This window comes from Natator depressus, chromosome 2 (genome assembly GCF_965152275.1).
Source record: "Natator depressus isolate rNatDep1 chromosome 2, rNatDep2.hap1, whole genome shotgun sequence".
Taxonomy (NCBI): Eukaryota; Metazoa; Chordata; order Testudines; family Cheloniidae; genus Natator; species Natator depressus.
In genome coordinates, this window is record NC_134235.1 from 181717953 (window position 1) to 181741718 (window position 23766).

Consider the following 23766-nt stretch of genomic DNA (forward strand, 5'->3'; position numbering starts at 1 on the left):
CAGCACAGTTCAGGGCTTATCTTAACTACAAAGTTAAGTCGAGGAATAACTCGCGTGTTGTTCCAACTCAAGTCTCATCCACACACAAAACCCTTAAACTCGAGTGGTCATGCTTTTAACTTGAGTTTGTTGACCTGAGAGGGGATATAAGCTCAAAGTTCAAGTGAGCACAACTTGTCAGCTGCTAACATGATCACTCTACAGTGTGGATACAGGCTAGTGTCATTTGAATACCGCTTGTCCTCCAATGCCTTCCCACAATTCTCCCCTATGTGCCCAGAAAGGACAGACAAATTCTCCTAGAATTCACGGAGCGGTTCAGGTTATTGCAGTACTAAGAATCATATGACATGCACCTAGACGTCTAAGTGGCACACATGAATGAGAGCGGCACCAGTGTGGATGCAGCACCTTGAGTGTTGTTTCAGTGTGGCTGCTCTCACTCCAGCTAGACTAACCCAAAGTAACTGCAATGAAGACAGACCCTAAGTGAGTGTGAGCCAGATTCTATTCTGGATCATGCATCATCAACAGAAATGTTAACTGAATTCCAGTCAGTTATACATATGCAAACCCACTGAAACTGATGTGGTTGTGCACGTGTCACTAATGATGTATTTTGCATGCAGAACCATAGTACTGGCAAGAAGGCACGAGAAAGAACCAAGCTTCATTCTTGGTTCCCAGGCTGAGTTTGCAGAGCAAGCAGTTTACAAGTAAAAAAAACAACAACAAAGTTTTTTACTTGTAAATTGGGAACATTGGATCTGGAAGTTAAGCTGAAGCTAACAACACAGAGCCCCATTATACCATTTTTACAGAGTCACTTTTCAAAGTATAGCTGCACTTTATCTTGGTTCCTTGCTAAACTGAATTATAACATGGCTTGGCTGGCCTGTTTGGAGGAAAGCCATGTTAAAAGGTTTTTCAGAAGGCATTCTAGGTTAGGTGGCTAGGTGTAATACACCATAGGTATATCCCAGCCACCCTGGCTATAAAACTGCTTTCTGAAAAACCTTTTTAATGTGGTTGTTCCTGTCCACAGCAACCAGACAAATGTGTTCTGAAATGGTTTGTGGAAAATGGTGTAAATATGGTTATTAAATATAGCTACATTCCAGTGCTTACGGAACTTAGAAGAAAAACAGGCAGCCTTCATGACCTGGGAGTGATCTGTTGACAAGCAGTAAGTGACCAACAAGAGTCCCAATGCTGTTGTGGTCCCACTTAGTTTGGAAGTCTCCAGATCTTTAGTGACTGGTTAGGTAGCCCTCGCAGGCAGATAAAATAAACAAGTGTAGATAAGGTGGTAAACAGGCATGTTTGATATCTCAGTGAATTAATGTGTACCTCAGTATACTCCAGCAGAGAGGGAAGAATTGTAAAATCCTTCTCTACACAATATACAGATATTTTTACAACTCTCTGATTCTAGTAAGTGAATTGTGTTCGACACAAAAACCTCTAAACAATCCTTCTCTGCCATAACTTCCACTCTGTTGGATTCTGGGGTAACATTAGGAGACATCTTGCAAGCAATTTACCCACTCAACTTACTGGTCTGGGCTGGAAATCTTCCTCTGTGAGTCCCCATTTGTCTTTATGGTATTGATAATAGACCATGTTCTGTTTCATCACTTCATCTTTCTGGTCGAAGAGCATGTAGCTAGCAACACAAGGGGCTGCATTCTTCATATCATTCACTGAATTAATAAAACAAACATAAGCCTGCAGAGAAGGTAAATGAGCAACAGCCCACATTTCCCTTTATTATCCAAACTCAGGAAATTCAGGTGATGACAGGTGCAGTATTCCTCCCAAATCTTCCTTCCCAACTGTATAAAATAAACAGCCACCCATAAAGGACTTAAAACACAAAAACAAAAAAAATCCCCATCCTGGCTGACTCTGAAACGCTTTCATAGAACATTACCTGGCTACAACTTTGCCCAGTAACAGGATGAATGATGTGTACCACTCAGAAGTTATTTCATGAGATGACAATATGCAAGGCATGCTCCAAAGAGCCCACTTCTTAACTCTGGAGATTGTTTGAAAGATTTACAATTCTCTCACCATAAAAATGCAAGAGATAATCTTAAATCAAAAGTCTACAATCAACACAGAAAAAACTTTGCCATGATTTGATTTTTATTTTTTAATATTATATAACAACCAAAAACTCTTCCCTGCATTCCAACAACCAGGGCAGTATTGGCCCAGTTTGGTCATCTTCCCCCATTTTGTGGCATTCTTTATGGTAAAACTGAGTTAAGAGGGTGAGGGAAGAGCAAACAGGGAGGTGGATAATCAAATGGCAAAAGACCTCAACTCAAGCCTGAATTTTACCCTCTGATGGGAGTCAGCAGAAGCTAGGCATTCATCCAAAGGCAGAATTTGGCTCTTAAAATGCAGGTCTTTGCCTAAAAAGAGACTGTAAAATTCTCAGTGATCTTCTTACCAAATGTGTTCCTTCTAACTACCAGCCCTTCAACCTCAATGTGGTCTTGGAAAGTCAAGCCAGGCTCTTTCCTTATGTCATGGGGTGCGTAGCCCATGCAGATAAGGAATGGATTAATGTGGGCCTGCGAAGCCAATTATACTACCTGGTTGCCCCCAGAGGATGGGCCAGTCTTAATTAAAGCTGAAGCTCAGCTGGGGAAGGAGCTGGTCACGGTGACTATAAAGAGTGGAAGCATATCTTAAAAGGAGACTTTCTTGGTGTTAGAGAATGGAGAGACCAGCAAGGTCACAGGTGAAGGCCAAGGGAAGAGTTAGCCCAGGGGATCCTCTCCTGAGTAGCAAAGTCTAGCAAGAGGCCAGGAAACATACAGAGCAGCCATCGGGCTGGCACAAGCTCTGGTGAAGAGGCCTGATAATAAGGCAGGATCTGGACTTCCACACAGAGAGCCCTACAAGGTATCCCACTGAGGAACAAAGAGGGATGGAAAGTCACACCTGAAGAGGGCAGAAGGCGATTTAAGTTGGTACTTTTAGCTTGGGGATTTTGTTGTGGGAGAAAGAGTCCTGCAAGTCCTGGTCCTGAGAGAAGGGTAAACCTGGAGAAGCCTGCTGACAGGCTATGGTAAGAAGAAGTCTAATGAGGCAGCATGAAAGGAATTTGATAGAGCAGACCTTGGCTGCTGGTTACAGGGTCCCTGGAATGAAACTCACAGTAGTGGGAAGGCCTGGGTTCCTCTACCAGCTCCTGGGGAGGATAGTGACAGGCACCTGACAACCCCAAGAGAAGGGTGGTGTGGACTACCAGGGCCCATTGGGGCCAAAGCCCTTTTGTAAGGATGCTGGACTTTTTCCATTGGACTTTGTTACTCTGGAAATGGTGAAACTAAAGCATGACCTGGCTGGAGGGCTGAGTCACAAGAAGAGGCAGACTACTACAAGGCCTGAGTGGCTGTCGGCAATGAGCACTAGAGGAGGAGTCTGCTGTGCCATATCCAGCCATGAATGGGTGCACAGTAAGTCAACCCTTCTACACCTTTTCACATATCCACAGCAATAAAAGTTCAGCTGGTCAAATTAGGCTTTTGTTACACCTGCCTTCAGAGGGCTGCAAAGGTGTAATTGATTGGAAATTAGAAAACAATAATTTTCTGAACAAGGAACAGAACCTAGCTCAGTCTCTCAGCTGCATTGTCTCTGCAGAGTTGGCAGAAATTAAAAAAAAAAAAAAAAAAAGCAAGGAAAATTCTTCTAGTCACTGAGTCAGCAGATGTGATTCTGAATATATGCAAGGAGCACATCTGCTGAGAAAGCAGGGGCAATGTTTACAAAATCACTTTTCAGAATACAACTGCACTTTAATAATTGAGGAGTATTCACAGAGTCATCCAAAGACAAATGAAAAAATATCCATCATAGAAAGTGTGCAGGGAAGCTTCCATACACAATTGCGGCCATATCAGCAGTTCCCATACCAAGTACACCCTATGAATACCTCGTTTACCCAAACGCCTTTATAAGAACTATCATTCCTGATACACAGTTTTCAATAATAGGTTTCCTCTTTATGCATGTCCCCAGTTCTAGTCAGATGAATGAGGTCCTACTATGAAAAGAAAAATGTATGGAACAGTTTACAGTCCCTTGTGGTGGAAAAAAATACTACTTGTATAATTAATTTTCAATCGTTTGCATTATATTTGATGCACTGCCTCTAGGTCATAATTTCTCTTCTTCCTAGCTGTAATAGTTGGAAGTCCCTATATAACAAAAAAAGCTCTCTTGTCTTGGTAAAACAGCACATCTCTCTATTTAAAAAGGCTTTGCGAGCCACAGTGTGGGACTGAAGGCTTGTCTGCACTGTATAACTACAATAATCTAGCTGTACCAAGGCAAATGCCTACTGTACATGCGCTGCACCTGTGTAAAAAATAGCCTGCACTGAGGCAGTTTAACCCAGAATGCACCAATGCCAGCCACTGTACATCAGAGAAGCATGTCTATAATAGGGGGAGAGGAAAGAAAGGATAGTTAAGTGGTTGGGACAGTGGCTTGACTACTCAGAAGACCTGAGCTCAACTCCCTCTTCCCCATACACTGCCCATGCTACCTTGGGAAAGTCGCTTGGTGTCTCTGTGACTCAGTTCCCTATCTGTAAAATAAGGATAACACTATTTCCCCACCTCACAGGGGTATTGAGAATAAATACATTAATGATTGTGAGCTGCTTACGCACTACAGTAATGAGGGCCATATAAGTACCTAAGATAGATTGGTACAGAAGTCCCCAGTGTAGATAAGTGCCGAGAAGGACCAGTAGATTGTACCAACAGGAGTCAAAGGGCTTGTCTACACTGGCACTTTACAGCACTGCAACTTTCTTGCTCAGGGGGGTGAACCCCCTGCCCAAGCGCAGCAAGTTTCAGCACTGTAAAGCGCCCGTGTAGACTGTACCAGCGCTGGGAGCCGCTGGGAGCTCGTTGAGGTGGATTTTTTTACTTTCTCCCAGCGCTCTGCTGCGGCCACACAAGTCACATTACAGCGCTGTCACAGCAGTGCTTTAGTGTTGCCAGTGTAGACTAGCCCAAAGGACTGCAGCAGAATGTGACAAATCAAGTCATGCTTATTCTGTAATTGTCTAAGATGCAAGTCTTCATTTCTCTAATAGAAACCTGATTAGAGACCATTAACAGCCAAGGACCTCCTACAATTTCTGTCACTTCGGTGGGAGTGGAGTGGGCTCAGCACTTGGCAGGATCAGGCCATAAAATGCTTTTCTCCCAAATCAATTTCATATGGGGGCTATTCACCTCTCCTCACATATGTTTGTCTCGCATAGATATCAATGGCACTTACACATGCCTGGGGAGAAAGAGGAGACTAGACATCTCTGACTTTTAGGTTCAAAATAGATTAATTGCAATTTCAAGATGCTCTAAATAAAATATTCTAAACCATTGTCACTGGAGGAGGCTTGCCAGTACCATCCCAAGCTTATTTTTTAAAAAGACCCAAAACACTACTTACATTTATAATAGGCAAACTGTAAGTAATGGTACATGGTTGCCACAAACTTCTCTACAACAAAGCCTCCTATGACTGGAGTCAGGCTACTTTCACACTGCAGTTTGCATTCAAGGACTTCAGTGTAGTGATCTAAAGGAAAACAGAGATAGAACACAGTTAGCTGTTTCAGAAGCACTCCTGCAGCCAGCTCCCCTATACATTATGGCTCCATATCACTCCCCTGGGTCCCGGACACCAAGGTCCTGATGTTCAGAGATCCTGAGCCCTCACAATTCCAGCTGAAGTCAATGAGAAGTGTTAGTGCTCAGCACTTCTGGAATGCAGGCCCCAGTGACTTCAGACCAAAAGCTTCAGTCAAAGTAAACAGCTATGTTATGTTTTACAGACACATACAGGCAGCCTGTGTTGACACATTTTATATACAATGATATTTCTATCTATTAAATGATTGAAATGGAGTACTGCTGTATTTCTACCTGTGACCTTAATAGTGATTTTTTTAAAGTAGTTGATATCTTTGCAGTCTTATTTAATTGTTTTGTCACAAAATAAAAGCTGATACTACTGGATATTGTCATGCCAAGGAGAAAGGTAAAGGTATTCCAAAACAACCTTACAGTTTGTAGCTTTTTGCCTTTCTCCGGTATTTGGTCTCAAGAAAATAGATGCAAATATGGTAACTTATTCACAGAACATCTTTCATCCTACAAGATCCTAAATTCAAGTTCACAAACTCAATTACAAACCACTCAACAGCTCAAAACAGGTTAGAACCAGAAGTAATAAATAATTTTGAGATATACCTCTTACAGAGCCTTTTAAAGGATCTCAAAGTCCCGAACATTAATAACTTTTTAAAACTCAACACCCAGGTAAAGTAGATATTGGCACTTCAGTTCCTTTGTCAGCAAAATGGAAGTGACAGGTAATACAGTGAGTCAATGACAGACGGTAAAAGATCAAGAACTTGGCCCCTCAGTTCCTTTTCTCTATCCACTAAGCCCCCTTTCCTCCCAGAAGTGAAGACTACTGTATCCATTGAAAATGCAGGATGAACATAGAATCATAGAATATCAGGGTTGGAAGGGACCTCAGGAGGTCATCTAGTCCAACCCCCTGCTCAAAGCAGGACCAATCCCCAGTTAAATCGTCCCAGCCAGAGCTTTGTCAAGCCTGACCTTAAAAACTTCTAAGGAAGGAGATTCTACCACCTCCCTAGGTAACGCATTCCAGTGTTTCACCACCCTCCTAGTGAAAAAGATTTCCTAATATCCAACCTAAACCTCCCCCACTGCAACTTGAGACCATTACTCCTTGTCCCGTCATCTTCTACCACTGAGAATAGTCTAGAACCATCCTCTTTGGAACCACCTCTCAGGTAGCTGAAAGCAGCTATCAAATCCCCCCTCATTCTTCTCTTCTGCAGACTAAACAATCCCAATTCCCTCAGCCTCTCCTCATAAGTCATGTGTTCCAGACCCCTAATCATTTTTGTTGCCCTTCGCTGGACTCTCTCCAATTTATCCACATCCTTCTTGTAATGTGGGGCACAAAACTGGACACAGTACTCCAGATGAGGCCTCACCAATGTCCAATAGAGGGGAATGATCATGTCCCTCAATCTGCTGGCTATGCCCCTACTTTTACATCCCAAAATGCCATTGGCCTTCTTGGCAACAAGGGCACACTGTTGACTCATATCCAGCTTCTCGTCCACTGTCACCCCAGGTCCTTTTCTGCAGAACTGCTGCCTAGCCATTCGGTCCCTAGTCTGTAGCGGTGCATTGGATTCTTCCGTCCTAAGTGCAGGACCCTGCACTTATCCTTGTTGAACCTCATCAGATTTCTTTTGGCCCAATCCTCCAATTTGTCTAGGTCCCTCTGTATCCTATCCCTACCTGCCACCGTATCTACCACTCCTCCTAGTTTAGTATCATCCGCAAATTTGCTGAGAGTGCAATCCACACCATCCTCCAGATCATTTATGAAGATATTGAACAAAACTGGCCCCAGGGGCACTCCACTTGATACCAGCTGCCAACTAGACATGGAGCCATTGATCACTACCCGTTGAGCCCGACAATCTAGCCAACTTTCTACCCACCTTATAGTGCATTCATCCAGCCCATACTTCTTTAACTTGCTGACAAGAATACTGTGGGAGACCGTGTCTAAAGCTTTGCTAAAGTCAAGAAACAATACATCCACTGCTTTCCCTTCATCCACAGAACCAGTAATCTCATCATAGAAGGCGATTAGATTAGTCAGGCATGACCTTCCCTTGGTGAATCCATGCTGACTGTTCCTGATCACTTTCCTCTCGTGTAAGTGCTTCAGGATAGATTCCTTGAGGACCTGCTCCATGATTTTTCCAGGGACTGAGGTGAGGCTGACTGGCCTGTAGTTCCCAGGATCCTCCTTCTTCCCTTTTTTAAAGATGGGCACTACATTAGCCTTTTTCCAGTCATCCGGGACTTCCCCCGTTCGCCACGAGTTTTCAAAGATAACGGCCAATGGCTCTGCAATCACAGGCGCCAATTCCTTTAGCACTCTCGGATGCAACGCATCCGGCCCCATGGACTTGTGCACGTCCAGCTTTTCTAAATAGTCCCGAACCACCTCTTTCTCCACAGAGGGCTGGCCACCTACTCCCCATGCTGTGTTGCCCAGCGCAGCAGTCTGGGAGCTGACCTTGTTCGTGAAGACAGAGGCAAAGAAAGCATTGAGTACATTAGCTTTTTCCACATCCTCTGTCACTACGTTGCCTCCCTCATTCAGTAAGGGGCCCACACTTTCCTTGGCTTTCTTCTTGTTGCCAACATACCTGAAGAAACCCTTCTTGTTACTCTTAACATCTCTTGCTAGCTGCAGCTCCAGATGTGATTTGGCCCTCCTGATTTCATTCCTACATGCCCGAGCAATATTTTTATACTCTTCCCTGGTCATCTGTCCAATCTTCCACTTCTTGTAAGCTTCTTTTTTATGTTTAAGATCCACAAGGATTTCACCGTTAAGCCAAGCTGGTCTCCTGCCATATTTACTATTCTTTCGACACATCGGGATGGTTTGTCCCTGTAACCTCAATACGGATTCCTTGAAATACAGCCAGCTCTCCTGGACTCCTTTCCCCCTCATGTTATTCCCCCAGGGGATCCTACCCATCAGTTCCCTGAGGCAGTCGAAGTCTGCTTTCCTGAAGTCCAGGGTCCGTATTCTGCTACTTACATTTCTTCCCTGGGAAGGCAGAATGTAATTACCCACATCAGAAATTGATTAGGACATCAGGGCTTATCACTCCTACTTTCACAAGAGATATGGTATCTCTGAACGCAGTGGTTAGTGATTTGGTGTTATATCTTATCTAAACTACTTGAGGCAATCAGCAAAAGGATTTCTGGGGCGCATATCTGTATACAACATATCTCTATGCACATTCATGCATCCGATGAAGTGAGCTGTAGCTCATGAAAGCTTATGCTCAAATAAATTGGTTAGTCTCTAAGGTGTCACTAGTACTCCTTTTCTTTTTGTATACAACTATTATCCATAATTCAGGACCCCCCAATATAAAAGTGTTACTAATAAAATTAGGAACCCATTTCCCCATACTTGCTGTCAATTATAATTCCATTAAAAACGTTATCTTCACTGGTGGTGCTGAGACATTTCAGGATACAAGGTCAAGCTAGCAATCCTTTTGGCAATTTAGAAATTCTGCTGCATTTCTAGTGCTGTTACCAGACACCCACCTTTGAAAAGAAGCATGTCTGCAACCACTTTACTAAGGTTCACATAGCTCTGGGGATGGTATTTATTGCCATTGTTACTGAGAAGCAAGGGAAACTTACACATGCCATTTTGATAACACAAAAACTGTGGCTTTTCTTATTATATTCTGTGAGATGCAGCATTTAAATTTTTTTTCAAGTTATATGAGGAAAAATATTCCTCCTCAACGAACAGTCTATATGTCTACTGCAGAGCATGCAACAGAGATTCACAGTACAAACTGCAGAGGAGAAATTTTCCAGGTCAAATGTTGAGGCTGTGATGTTGTCTAGCAGGTTACCAGCTCAAATCAGAGCTAAAGGTCAATTCACTTGTGTTAGCTGAGTTGAAAGGGAATGTTAATGGCATTGTCTTCACTCATCTATAAGCGGTTGATTGCAATCGCATTACATTATGTATGTCCCTGTAATTAAATAACCCCAGATTAAAGTGTATGTATATTCAGGTGTTAGAACTTCGTGAATGCTAATAAATGATAGACACTTGTATTGTTTCATTTATCTATCCCTATTATAATGTAATGGCAGGCAACTGCATTATGTATATCACTGTATGGCTTTGTCTATACTTAAAACTTTTGTCAATCAGAGGTGGGAAAAATACACCCCCCGACCAACATAAATTTCACTTACAAAAGTGCTGGTGTGGACAGCGCTATCCTGCCAACATAGCGAATGCCACTCTTTGGGGTGGTTTAATTAAAGAGCGGCTACATGGGAGACCTTACAGTGGCATAGTTGTAGCGGTACAGCTGTGTTGCTGAAAGGTCCGTAGTACAGACACAACCTAACTAAATTACTTGTGAATGTCAGGAAATAGAATGTTGACTTGAACACAATGACCCTTGCTTTGAATAATGGAAATTCAATCTGCAACTGCTACTCATCAAAACCCACTTGGGTGAGGACACTGTTCAGATGGTCTTCTGTGAGCAGAATCTATAAATTCTGGTTTAAGGGAATGATACTGCATCTCTGGACTGATGGATTCTGACAGGGTGGAATACTGAGTGACTGGACAGAGATCCTCAAAGTTATTTTAGGTAACCCTGAGAAACTTATAGAAAATTAGCAGATTACTACTTCTCTGCTAGCATCTTGAACTTACAAACTTGGACTCACCTATTAATGTATTTTATCTGCTTTAACCTCTCAATAATTCTAATTTCTTTTCCTTAGCTAATACATCTTTAGCTGGTTTACTAGAGAAATTAGCTGTCGGTGTTGTCTTTGGTGTGAGATCCAGAATATCCACTGACCTGGGGTAAGTGACCAACCCCTTGGAGTTGGAAGTAACCAAAATTGAGGTGATTTTTTTTCATTTCAACACAAAGTCTAGTTTGCCTGGGTGGTAAGGGGACTGTCTGTGGTTCCATGGTAAAACTAATATAGTGATCCAGGAGTGCACATTTGTTACCGGCTTGGTGTAATCTAATTATAGAATATACTACCAGTTTGAGGTGTCTGCCCTGTTTCTTGACAGTCTGACCTGAGACTGGCACTCCGAGTTGTAAGCCATACCAGGCAGGGTGACAGAGGCTCAATAGCAAACAAAGTTACTGGTGAGAAATGGGTCTGGATTAATACTGCTAATTAAACAGAGAAATTCCTACCATTTCCTAGAAGGCTACTCAGATATTTAGAAACATCAACACATTTCACTTTAATATTTTTCTCTATATTAACACCCTCCATTATGGATTTCCTATAGTACCTATGTTTTCCAAAGACAAGATAGCCTATTGATGAGGCCAACTATAATTCTTCTTTAACATAGGCCACAATCTAGCATTGATGAGGCATCATGTTGTGTATGTCACTATGCAGAACGAGGAGCATGAAAAGCAACACCAACGACACTCATTTAGAAACTAAAATACGTATTCAAGACTCCTTGTCCGAGAGCAGGGGTGAACAAACTATGGCCCGCAGGCCAGATCCAGCCCGCCAGCTCCTGCTCCAGTGCTCCAACCGGGGAGCAGGGTTGGGGCTGCTCCACGTGGTTCCTGGAAGCAGCGGCATGGCCCCCCTCCGGCTCCTATGCCTAGGAGCAGCCAGGGGGCTCCGCTCTGCATGCTGCCCCTGCCCCAAGTGCTGCCCCCGCAGCTCCCATTGGCTGGGAACCATGGCCAATGGGAGCTGCAGGGGCAGCATTTGTGGACGGAGCAGTGTGCAGAGCCGCCTGGCCATACCTCCGCGTAGGAGCCGGAGAAGGGACATGCCGCTGCTTCTGGGAGCCGCTTGAGGTAAGTGCCGCCTGGAGCCTGCACCTCTGAGCCTCCCCCCTGCCCCAGCCCTGATCCCCTCCTGTCCTCCAAACCCCTCGATCCAAGGCCAGAGCACCCTCCTGCACCCGAAGCCCCTCATCCCCAGCCTCACCCCAGAGTCTGCACCCCCAGCCAGAGCCTGCACCCCTTCCTGCACCCCACCCGCCCCCGCCCCACCCCTGCACCCTGAACTCCTCATTTCTGGCCCCACCACGGAGCCCGCACCCCCAGCCACAGCCCTCACCCCCTCCTGCACCCGAACCCCAATTTTGTGAGTATTCATGGCCTGCCATACAATTTCTATTCCCAGATGTGGCCCTTGGGCCAAAAAGTTTGCCCACCCCTGTCCTAGAATTAAGGTGCTGCCGAACACCAACCTGCTATTGAAAGATAAAAGTCTTTAAAATCTTTGATCTCCCGGGAGCCTTCACAGGCTGCAAGGCAGTCTTCATAGGCTTTGAAGAAATCAGGAAGTGCCAGCTCCATATCGGAGATGGAGGTCCTCCAGTTATCCCCATTGTATGCCCTCACAGCCCTGACAAAGAGAGTCTGAAAAACAAGCAGGAGTAAGAAGTAGCAGTTTTTAACCTGTGGAAAAAGTAGTCGCACTATGGGCTCCAGTGAATAAAAAGAAAATGTTGAATTATGGGGATTCAAATACAATGAATGCCACTTATTTCTCAATCTTAATACAATCTCATTTATCCAAGTAACACGTGGGAATAAGTAAGTAAATGTACATAATCAAGAGAGATTTCAAGGTATTTATTAGAGTGAGGGACAAGATTCCTATTTCAGATAGCTGATAGATAAGTTTGTGGAAGAGAGATTTCAGTGTGACCCTGATATTAGAATACAGATCTTTAAGCCTGTTTGTAAAGGCCTATACTTTAAGAATTTAGGTATATGTTTATTATTTAGCTAGTTATAGAGGTATAAAATAGAGAATTTGTGTAAGGGCCTTTTTTTACTGTGACAGTTTGAGGCCCCGTTTTTAGACCCCGTTAGGCTAATGCCTTTGGCCAAGCAGCAGAGGCAGCCATAAGCTGGGAAGTGTATAGTTACATTTTTACATTTTAAACTAGTTATATTGAAATAAGGCAATCTGGGGTTGTTAGGAAGGCGATTTGATTTATTACCTTTAGAGAAAGGGAAGAGCCTAGAAGATGTAAAAGGAAATTTAGTTTGATAGTTTTTTATTTGGTAAGAACTTACTTATTAATAGACACAGCTGGGAAACCCTATGTCTTTATAGATGTAGTTGTGAAATTTTTACTTTTGTATTGTTTTGTTATTATAGTTTTTACTTTTCTATGTTTATGGTTTTTCTCTGGTTTTGTGATTGTTTTTGTTTGCTGTATAATTAATTTTGCTGGGTGTAAACTAATTAAGGTGGTGGGATATAATTGGTTAGATAATTATGTTACAACATGTTAGGATTGGTTAGGTAAATTCAGTAGAATGATTGGTTAAGATATAGCTAAGAATATTTCTATATAAATTAGGGGCAAACAGGAAGTAAATTGGGATTTGAAAATAAAGAAAAAGGAACTTGGATTTAAGCTTGCTGGAAGTTTACCCCAATAAACATTGAATTGTTTGCACCTTTGGACTTCAGGTAATTGTTGCTTTTTGTTTAAGCAAGAAGGACCAGGGAAGTGGGAGAATGAAGGTATAAGTTCTCTAACACCTGAGCCACAATCAAATTTTAAAAATATATTTTTTCAGCAGGCTCCAAATGACCTAACGAGAGTTCTAGGATATGTCTACAGTGCAAAGAAAAACCTGTGTCATTGTGTCTCAGAGCCCAGGTCAACTGACTCCTACTTGCAGGGCTCAGACGGCAGGGGTAAAAACACCAATATGGAGTTCCTACTTGGGCTGGAACTTGGACTCTGAAACCTGGCAAGGGGGGGAGGGTCTTGGAGCCCCAGCTTCAGCCCAAGCTAGACCATCTACACTGCTGTTTTTAGCTCCACAACCCATGCCCAAATCAATTGACCTGGGCTTTGAGACTCGGTGCCACAGGTTTTCTTTGCAGCGTAGATATATTTCCTAATTGTTTTAGGCCCTGATCCTGCACTTACACACCTGAATAACTTTGCATACTTGCCTAGTCCTGTTGAGTTCACTACTCACATGCACAAAATTAAATGGTGGTTAAATCTTAGCAGGATCTGGCCCTCAGCTTGCACACTATTATATAAAGGCTGCTTTGACTTCATGGTTTACTATAAGAGAGCTGGATGACACTCCTACGGGCATAAAGTTCCAGGTCAAAAGGAGCAAGCTTTCAAATCAATGTACTCGTGTTGTAGCTACATTTACTGTAATGAGGTGAGGGTACGAGACAGCATGCTTGAGATGAGTTATAAAAAGGGATTTGACAGAGGAGAAAGGAGATTTTTGGCAGATGAAAAAAAGGAGACTGCCCCAGACACAAAGGGTAATATCACAGGATGTGAGGAACAGAAAGTAGCAAACGGGTGACTGGGAAGATGAGAGGGAATGGGATGGAAAATAGAGATAGAGTTCAGAGCAAGGTTATATAGAAGAATGAGAACCTTGAATCTAATGCAATGAGAGAGAAAGTCAGTGGAGGTATTCAAGGAGAGCAGACTGCAGGTAGAGAACTTACTTCATATGGCTTTGTCTCCAAGTCTTTAATATGCTCCTCGGCATCAGGCATGCTCTTGTAATAAGCCATATTCCTCTGCATCATCTCGTCATTTGGGTGCTTCAGCAGAAATGTATGAGCTGCTGCAATGGCTTTTGGAAAGTTATTAGCCTAAACAGGAAGAACAACACACAACAAGCTGCTTTTTTAAGTTATTTGATTTTTGCCAGCAAACTTTCCTTCCATCTCATTGTACATATATTTATTTCCACTTTGCAGAATCGATGAATGACCCCTGGAGACTTTTCACTCTGCATGCAAAGCAATACAACTCCAGAATCAGCAAGTTCATATAACTGACTGGCTACGAGAACCAGAAGGTAGATTTAGTGGTAAATACCGAACGAAAAGATGTATTTATTTAAATAAAGAGAACCAACTTCAACTCTGAAGCAGAATAACACACACATTAAACATTTTCTTTGCAGGTCTGAAGAGGAATTGTACCCAATGTTCTTTTTCAACAAAACTGTGTGGTGTGGAGTTACACTATTAAAAAAAAAAAAGCGACTGATTCCTGGCATAAACTGGAGGAAAAAAAATATGCATTTACCATGTGTATTTACCATGAATTCACACCCTAAGTGTTGCAAGGCACTAGGACATGCCATATTGCTCAATTACAATAAATCACTCCACTGTTTGACTGCCTAAAAGTCACGTACTCCAGATCATTAGATTTCTGGATGCTATTTTGTAATTCAAGTATTACATTTGCTCTGGTGTCTTACTTTTTATTTCTTAAACACCGATAATCTGCTCTACAATCTACTGTACAAAACCCAGAAAAAAAAAACACTGTCTATGAGCTAAGGAGTTCACAATCTAAATAACCTGCAGTAAGGTACTACATTGTGGAACATGAAGAATTTAATCAGACACCCATTATGCAGAGAACAAAAGATAATGGTGGGAAAGGAGGGCAATTAGTGAGGCCACAGCTCCAGTGGGTCTGCTCTGCTTCTCGAAAGCATTGCCAAGCATCAGCAGAGTAAAGGTGACATGATTCTGGTGAGTTTTACTGCTACCAACACAGTTCTGAACTGTTCATTCTGTCTTAATGGTTACTACCTATTGTTACAAGTAGCAGCTATGATTATTATAAATCAAAGAGACCGGCAATTTTAAAAAAAAATGTTTTCTCCCAATTCATATAACGGTCAATGCACAACATTAACAGTTTCCTTTGCATAGGGCCCAATCCTGCGCCACTTTTGTGCATAAATGGATGCTGAATTGGGCTCAGTCTGCCAGCTTCCTCGGCTGTTTGTGTAATCATTCACACAGCAACAGGGGACAGAAAAATATTAAAAAACAAACAAAAAATCACCTAGGAAAATCCTGTTATTAACCCACAACAATTGGGTAGTGGACTGATAGGCCAATACACTACCTGGTCATTTCTTTAATTGACCAGATTTCAAACTGACATTGTCCCTTTGAGCCACATCAGAGATATTTAGCTGGAAATGGCCCACCTTGATTATCACCACAAAAGGTCCGCCCCCGCCCGCCCGCCCAGCTGGTAATAGCTCACCTTACCTGATCACTCTCATTACAGTCCAATGAAGTGAGCTGTAGCTCACGAAAGCTTATGCTCAAATAAATTTGTTAGTCTCTAAGGTACTGCAAGTACTCTTTTTCTTTTCGCGGATACAGACTAACACGGCTGTTACTCTGAAACCTCTCGTTACAGTGTGTATGGTAACACCCATTGGTTCATGGTCTCTGTGTATATAAAATCTCCCCACTGTATTTTCTACTGCATGCATCCGATGAAGTGAGCTGTAGCTCATGAAAGCTTATGCTCAAATAAATGTGTTAGTCTCTAAGGTGCCACAAGTACTCCTTTTCTTTTAGCAAAATATGCATTTGGTACCTAGAACAATTTACATGCCAAGTTAGCTGGAGGCGGGGTGTGGGGGAGGGAATCATCTCACATTTCTGGAAGTGCTAAACCATTTTCTCCCCATCCCATGCTATGATAAGCTAAGATCCTGGCCAACACAATCCAGTGGGCTCTTCACAATGTCTGAAGTAGCTTATGCAAATATACTTATGAAAAAAACCCCAAAACAAACATGCACAAAACCCCAACATTTTTGCTTATAGAAAGAAAAATTTCATTCCCACTGACTAAAACAAGAGGAGAAAGGGCACAAAATTGCCAATCCCACCGTTAAGTATATCCTGGCTGCTGTGAAGCTATAACTGTCAAGGAGCTGGAATGTTGCCAGTAGCATTTATTAGCCTTCTCCACATATTATATGTGTAATCAGGCCAGACATAGCAAAGGCCAAGAATAAACTCAGCTGCACTTTCGTCAAATGTCCAGTTCTGCTTTGTGTCTTGTGCTTTACTCTTCAAACCTGTTTGGTGGTTAGGCTGATCTTTATTTCTCTTTTGCTTAGTCCATGATTTATTTGTAATCTCAGTGTGCTACATTTAAAAATAAAGTTGTATACATATTGAAGAAAGTAAACTCAGCAGAAATGAGAAAGACAAACCTGACCCTTCAAAGGAGCAAATGCAGGAATAAGAATATCTGCTCCCAGGAGCTGAGACGTGGCAAAGTTTCTTTTCTACACTCACACGAATAAATACTAAGTGACCTGAAAAATTTCATCCAAAGTTTCCCAACAGTGGTATTATGGAGAAAATAAATGACAAACAGTCCTTCCTTAACAAAACCCATCAGTCAAGAAGTGGCTTGTGGGGCCTTCAGTGATTTATAGCTGCAAGATGCCTAGAATGTAGAAGCCACGTAAAGCTCTTAAAGCTGATGATTGAATCAAATTGCAAATTATAATATATTCTGCAAATGATCTCTCATATACTTTTGTTGTTGTTTGAGTTAAGGCACTGACGTTCTCTAGGAATTTACTGAATACTTTATGCATAAACATTTTATGAATCAGGCATGCTTGCTATCGTAATCAAAAGTACTTTGTAAAGACTACATGCTCTGTAAAGGGAATGGGTGGTGAAGACAGGTTGGGGGGACGGGTGGATAAATTAGGCCTGGTATGGTCAGGTATATATTGGTTTGGGAATTAGGAGTGTGAATATGAGTTGAGGGAAGAAGAAAAGGAGTACTTGTGGCACCTTAAAGACTAACAAATTTATTTGAGCATAAGCTTTCGTGAGCTACAGCTCACTTCACTCCCCATTCATTTTTAAAGAAATGTATTTGGTACCTCATGTCCTGCAACTTGTATCTAATAAAGAGTTACTACGTTACTTCTCTACACTGGAATTTCTGTTTGTTTGTATTAGGTATGAATTTAAATCAACCTAGTTATGTCGAAATAGCTCCCCACCCCTGCATGAACACTCTTATTCTGACATAAGCGTTTTGTTTTTTTCCAGTTTACTTCATGACAATTCGGAAGATTTCTGGTTTAGGTTGTTACTTCACAAGGGGTTTACCTTATACTAGAAGAAGCCACTCTTATAATGGAATAAGAGTGTGCACACAGGGTGTTATGCTGGTGTAAATGGTAGAAATTTCCCATGCAGACGAATCCTAAAAAGCACTTTATCAGATAAAGAATATGCTTTCAAGCAGCAACCACAAAAAAAAAAAAAAAAAATCATATCATGTACTACAAGTGACCCTCCTGAATAAAACATTATAGGGCAGGGGTTCTCATACTGGGGGTCGGGACCCCTCAGGGGGTTGCGAGCTGTCAACCTCCACCCCAAACCCCGCTTTGCCTCCAGCATTTATAACGGTGTTAAATATATAAAAAAGTGTTTTTAATTCATGGGGGGGGGGGGTCGCACTCAGAGACTTGCTATGTGAAAGGGGTCACCACTAAAAAAGTTTGAGAGCCACTGTTATAGGGTGATGTCTCTGAAAAATAAGCTTCTCTTTTTGATATTGTTGTCCCATTTCCTTGAAATAGGAAACGTGAAATAGCCGCATCTTGCCCAGCACAGGACAGAATGCGAGCATCCTGGCTCTCGCTGTATTTGGCCAAGGGAATGACAACTTGGAAATCCACTCCCCTGCCCCCACCCCTCTCCTCCCTTGGGCCCTGCAGCCAGGCCTGGGTCTGCTGTGCTGCCTAGCTTGGGGTGAAGAGCGGCGGGGACAGGGATGCCCAAGGGGGTGGGAAATCAAAAATTCTGCAAGAAAAAATAAAATTCTGCGACGAACATGAATTCTGCACGAATTCTGCATTGCGCAGTGGTGCAGAATTCCAGCAGGAGTAAGGCAGTTGGTGAGAGAAGACCTGAGTGGTGTAATGCAGGTGGGATGATTTGGGGGAAGACTGAGAAAATATGGGGTTGTGATGAGAGCTGCATTATATTATAGGGGCATGAGATGGGAGCATATGGGAGTAGCGGGCTACAGGATTTGAGAGTGAGATGGCACAGGGAAGTCAGAGAGTGGGGACAAGGCATAGGATGGCCTGGGGGAGCCAGTAGGGAGATAACATGTAGGTAAGGCAGTGAGAAATGGAACAGGATAACCTGTGGGAGAAGAGAATTGTGGGGACTGGGGTGGGATAATCTGAAATGGTGGGGGGGAGGGGGGAAATGTATGAGAGAGTAGACTAGGTTATTTGAAGTTCAGCTGGCCTGGGGGAGGCAGTGCAAATTGGAATGGGATGGCCTGGATGAAAGCAGCGAAGAATGAGATGATGCAATAGACGGTAGGATGGGATGGCCTGGCAAAGGCAGTTGGCTGAGATTGAGGTGTAACTGGTAGGATATTGGGTACACATACTGGGCATTGGGCTGTACAAGAAGCCAGTAGTAGGATATATATGGGGGGATAATGGGCAGGGGGTGCAGTATTACCTTCAAGAAGGTGATTGGGTGAGGGGGACAGGCAATAGGTAGGAAGCAACCCAAGTACAGGGAGGGGTGTGTGGGGGTGTGCATCCAGGGGCACATTGAGGTGTGCAATGAGGCGGTTGGACATCCTGAGAGAGGGAATGTACAGGGGGCGGGTGCAGCATTACACTGAAATACAGAGTGGAGTACATGAGATAGGAAATGGGAAGGGAGGAATGTGAGTTCAGGCAGAGTGTGCGTGTTTGGAGGAGGGTGTAGAAGACATTACACTGCAAAATGAGACTCTGGTATAGGGCTGGGGGAGGTAGTGGGGTGCAGGGACAGGGAGCACTGGGGTATATGACAGGGTGGTGAGGCAATGGGCACGAAGTGGGGTGGGGGCAGTGGGGACACTAGCTGGATGGTAGGGCAGTAAGTGCATGACACAGCAGCGACCATGGTGTGTGTATTGTGGCAGTATGATAAGGTGGTGAGCAGCACTGAAAATATGATGGGGCAGTGGTCATGGGGGGTAGCGAGGCTGTGATGGGTGGGAAGCAGTGCAGGCACTGTGGGTGAGATGGGCACTCAGGTGGGGGCACAGTATCTGTGATGGGGCAGAGGGGGCAGTAAGTGTGTTGGGACACTGGGTGTGTAATGGGGCAGTGAGGGACAGAGGGAACACTGGAGTGTCATGGGGCAGCAGGTGTGGGGGCAAAGGAGGAGCCATGGAGGTGCAAAGGGGATGGTGGGTGTATGATAGGGCAGTGGGCACTCCAGGTGCACAGGGTTGTAATGGGGGCAGAAAGTGTGTGGGGCACTGGGCGTATGACAGGGCAGTGGGGCACTGGGTGGCAGTGAGGCAATGGGTGTATGATGAGGCAATGGGACACTGGGTGGCAGTGGGGCATTGGGGTATGATGGGGCACTGAGCACTATGGGGTAGGGTAAGGCAGTGAGGCACTGGGTGTATGACAGAGCAGTGGGGCACCAGGGCACCATAGGGTAGGGAAGGCAGTGAGGCACTGGGGGTATGACAGGGCTGTGATGCACTGGGGAGCAGGGGGCAGTGAGGGTACGAGAGGGCAGTGGGGCACTGGGGGGCAGTGAGGGTATGACAGGGCAGTGGGGCACTGGGGGAGCCCCGGGGCGGCCTCACCTTGTAGTAGGCGTACTGCAGGAACTTGTAGGGCTCTCGCCTCTGGAACTCGTCGAGCACCTCGCGGCTGGGCTGGGACTGGCGGAAGGCGGGCAGCCCCTGCTTGCAGCGCTTGAGGCACTGCGCCCGATGCAGCACGTCTGCGAAGAGGCGCAGCTCCGGGAAGCCGTCGAAGCGGGCCGGGGAGCCGCGTGGCGGCAGGCGGGCGGCGCTGCAGTTGAGGTGGCAGAAGGCCTCGCTGTCCCGCAGCAGGCGGTGCAGCCGCATGCTCACCTCCAGGTAGCTGACGCTCTCGGGCCAGTTCTCGCTGCTGTACTGGTCCAGGCCGTAGCGATAAGCGGACTCCAGCGGCATCAGCTCGTCCCGGGGAAAGCTCTTGAAGCTGTAGCGCTCGTACTGCGCCCGCGCCCCGGCCAGCAGCAGCCCCAGCAGCAGCCACAACCCCATTGCTCCCGGCCGCTCGCAGCCCATCCTGCCCGCCGCCAGCACTGCACCCAGACCCGGCACCACGGAACAGCGACCAGCCCGGCCGACGCTCGAAGAGCAGGCGAGACGGAGCCTAGGAAAAATGGACAATAGGCCGGCCGCCCGCTTTGCACGAAGGGAGGAGACGGGCCGGCAGGCAGCAGGGGAGGGGAAAGAAGCACTGCGCCTGCCCGCCCAGCACATGAGGTGTCAGAGCCAAATATGGGAAGGCAGAGGAATGTCAGGCACCCTCACTGCTGCTTCTACACAGCAAGAGACACCTCAGCAGTGCCAGGTTTAAAATGGCACCAGTGGCTCCATGGAGCCTTGCCCATGCTCAGAAAAGGCCCTGGTCTGCTCCACTTATACTGCACCCTGAGACCCCGCTGGCTCCCCGCCGCACTTGCTCCTCTGAGCCTGGCCGCTGGCTGGTCAAGGCCTCCTAATCTCTGCGCCCCTGGCCTCACCACGCTGCTCCTCTCTGCCCCCTGGCCGGACTCCAGTGACCCTCTGGCTCCAAGCAGTCACTGCTACCTACCACTGGTGGGCCCAACCTGTCTCCCTGGAGCTGAGCCACCTGGGACTCCTGCAGATGCCTGGCCAGTCTCAGCCAAGTAGGGGGTGGGGGGCCAGTGGACAGTGTGGGTGGCTTGGCTAGGCGCCTCCAGGTAAGTGCGTCTTGAGGGAGCTGAGCCCATAGCAGACCCATGCTCCCTGCCGCTGGCCGGCTGCAGGTCTCCCTCCGGCACAGGCTTTTGCTGCCTAGTCCTCGCTTGCTTCCGCAAAGGTCTCCCAGGCCGTAGCCACCTCGCCCGCCGCAGCCCAGGGCGAGGGCTTTGGGCGCCCGGCCCCGTGGCGTCTTTGTTTTTCTTCCCAGCCGGTGCTCTTGCCCCCTTGGCAGCAGGTGTGGGAGGCCAGCTGGCCGAAGCGGCGGCAGGCGCCCCAACGCCTGTCTGCCCTCGCGCTCCCTGCCCGCCACTTCAGCTCCGCCGCTGGAGGCTGGGAGAAAGGAAAGCCAGAAGCCTTGCCGTGCAGCGCAGCCCGGGCCTTTGGGGTGGCTGGTTGAGGGAAGCCCTTTGCCAGGCTGCCTCCTTGGCAGCTGGCCCTTTTCAAAGTGAGGGGAGAGAGGCAGCCGCTGCCCTTTTGGGCGGGAAGGCTGCCTGCGGGCCTGGAGCAGTCCCTGCCTGGGCTCGGGGCCGGTAAGTGGGAAGGTGGGTGCTGGTCGCCTCTGGGCTGGTCTCCCTGAGGAGGAGGCGGTGGCCCATCCTGCCTCCCCCGGGGCCGTGCGAAGCGGGAGACGGGGCAGGGCGAGGCCTCCGGGGGGCGCGTCCCGGGTTTCCCGGAGGGAGCAAAAGGCAGGCCAAGTGCGGGAGGGCGTCCCCAGGGAGGCGCGAGAGGTGTGGCGAGCACCGGGAGCTGTGAGCAAAGCCGAGCGGGTTGCGTGGGAGCTGCCCCTGCGGGGTGCGTGCTGGTGAGGCGCGGGAGCGGGCGTGCGGGCGGCAGCCCCGTCCTGGGCGGTGCGTTTCCCCTGGGGGGTTTTGTGTCGGGGTGTGTGCGTGTGCGTGCGTGCAGTTTGTGAGGGTGGCATCTGAGGAGCGGGTGCGTGGTGAGAGGGGAGCGGGGGCGTATTTGTGGGGTGTGGGGAGGAGGCTTGGTCGCGGTGCGTGCGGGCCAGGGGTCGGGGGCTGCGGATGGTGCTGCGGGGCGTGATCCTCGGTGTGTGGAGGCTGGGGTGTGAGGCCGGTGGTGCGTGAGTGCGTGCGTGAGCGAGCGAGCGTGCGTGCGTGAGCGAGCGAGGGAGCGAGCGAGCGCGTTGCGGAGCCGGTGCGGGGGCAGGGACCGGGCCGCGTGGAGCAGGCAGGGCGCTGTCTGCGGGCTCGCTTAAAGGCAGGCAAAGCGGCAGGCAGCAGCGTCTACGGCCATACCACCCTGAACACGCCTGATCTCGTCTGATCTCGGAAGCTAAGCAGGGTCGGGCCTGGTTAGTACTTGGATGGGAGACCTCCTGGGAATACTGGGTGCTGTAGGCTTTTGCCGGCCCTCGCCACGCTCCCTGCCGCTGGGCGGCTGCGGGTCTCCCTCCGGCACAGGCTTTTGCCGCCTGGTCCTCGCTTGCTTCCGCAAAGGTCTCCCAGGCCGTAGCCACCTCGCCCGCCGCAGCCCAGGGCGAGGGCTTTGGGCGCCCGGCCCCGTGGCGTCTTTGTTTTTCTTCCCAGCCGGTGCTCTTGCCCCCTTGGCAGCAGGTGTGGGAGGCCAGCTGGCCGAAGCGGCGGCAGGCGCCCCGAGGCCTGTCTGCCCTCGCGCTCCCTGCCCGCCGCTTCGGCTCCGCCGCTGGAGGCTGGGAGAAAGGAAAGCCAGAAGCCTTGCCGTGCGGCGCAGCCCGGGCGTTTGGGGTGGCTGGTTGAGGGAAGCCCTTTGCCAGGCTGCCTCCTTGGCAGCTGGCCCTTTTCAAAGTGAGGGGAGAGAGGCAGCCGCTGCCCTTTTGGGCGGGAAGGCTGCCTGCGGGCCTGGAGCAGTCCCTGCCTGGGCTCGGGGCCGGTAAGTGGGAAGGTGGGTGCTGGTCGCCTCTGGGCTGGTCTCCCTGAGGAGGAGGCGGTGGCCCATCCTGCCTCCCCCGGGGCCGTGCGAAGCGGGAGACGGGGCAGGGCGAGGCCTCCGGGGGGCGCGTCCCGGGTTTCCCGGAGGGAGCAAAAGGCAGGCCAAGTGCGGGAGGGCGTCCCCAGGGAGGCGCGAGAGGTGTGGCGAGCACCGGGAGCTGTGAGCAAAGCCGAGCGGGTTGCGTGGGAGCTGCCCCTGCGGGGTGCGTGCTGGTGAGGCGCGGGAGCGGGCGTGCGGGCGGCAGCCCCGTCCTGGGCGGTGCGTTTCCCCTGGGGGGTTTTGTGTCGGGGTGTGTGCGTGTGCGTGCGTGCAGTTTGTGAGGGTGGCATCTGAGGAGCGGGTGCGTGGTGAGAGGGGAGCGGGGGCGTATTTGTGGGGGGTGGGGAGGAGGCTTGGTCGCGGTGCGTGCGGGCCAGGGGTCGGGGGCTGCGGATGGTGCTGCGGGGCGTGATCCTCGGTGTGTGGAGGCTGGGGTGTGAGGCCGGTGGTGCGTGAGTGCGTGCGTGCGTGAGCGAGCGAGCGAGCGAGCGCGTTGCGGAG

General features: G+C 47.6%; 1 protein-coding gene and 1 non-coding gene across 2 annotated transcripts in view; one reads left to right on the top strand and one right to left on the bottom strand.

Annotated features, from left to right (window-relative positions):
* CRTAP (cartilage associated protein) overlaps positions 1-20984 on the bottom strand; it is a 39844-nt gene extending 18860 nt beyond the window's left edge. Inside the window, exons 1-5 of the mRNA XM_074945482.1 lie at positions 20164-20984; positions 14181-14330; positions 11920-12091; positions 5488-5616; positions 1558-1703 (exon numbers count right to left, since the gene is read on the bottom strand). Coding sequence (XP_074801583.1) covers positions 1558-1703; positions 5488-5616; positions 11920-12091; positions 14181-14330; positions 20164-20832 — 1266 coding nt within the window. The 5' untranslated portion in view covers positions 20833-20984. The remainder of the gene's footprint in view (positions 1-1557; positions 1704-5487; positions 5617-11919; positions 12092-14180; positions 14331-20163) is intronic.
* Positions 20985-22539: 1555 nt separating this feature from the next.
* On the top strand, positions 22540-22658 carry LOC141983604 (5S ribosomal RNA). Its single transcript, XR_012638442.1, has one exon. It is a non-coding gene; the product is annotated as a 5S ribosomal RNA (ribosomal RNA).
* Positions 22659-23766: the final 1108 nt, after the last annotated feature.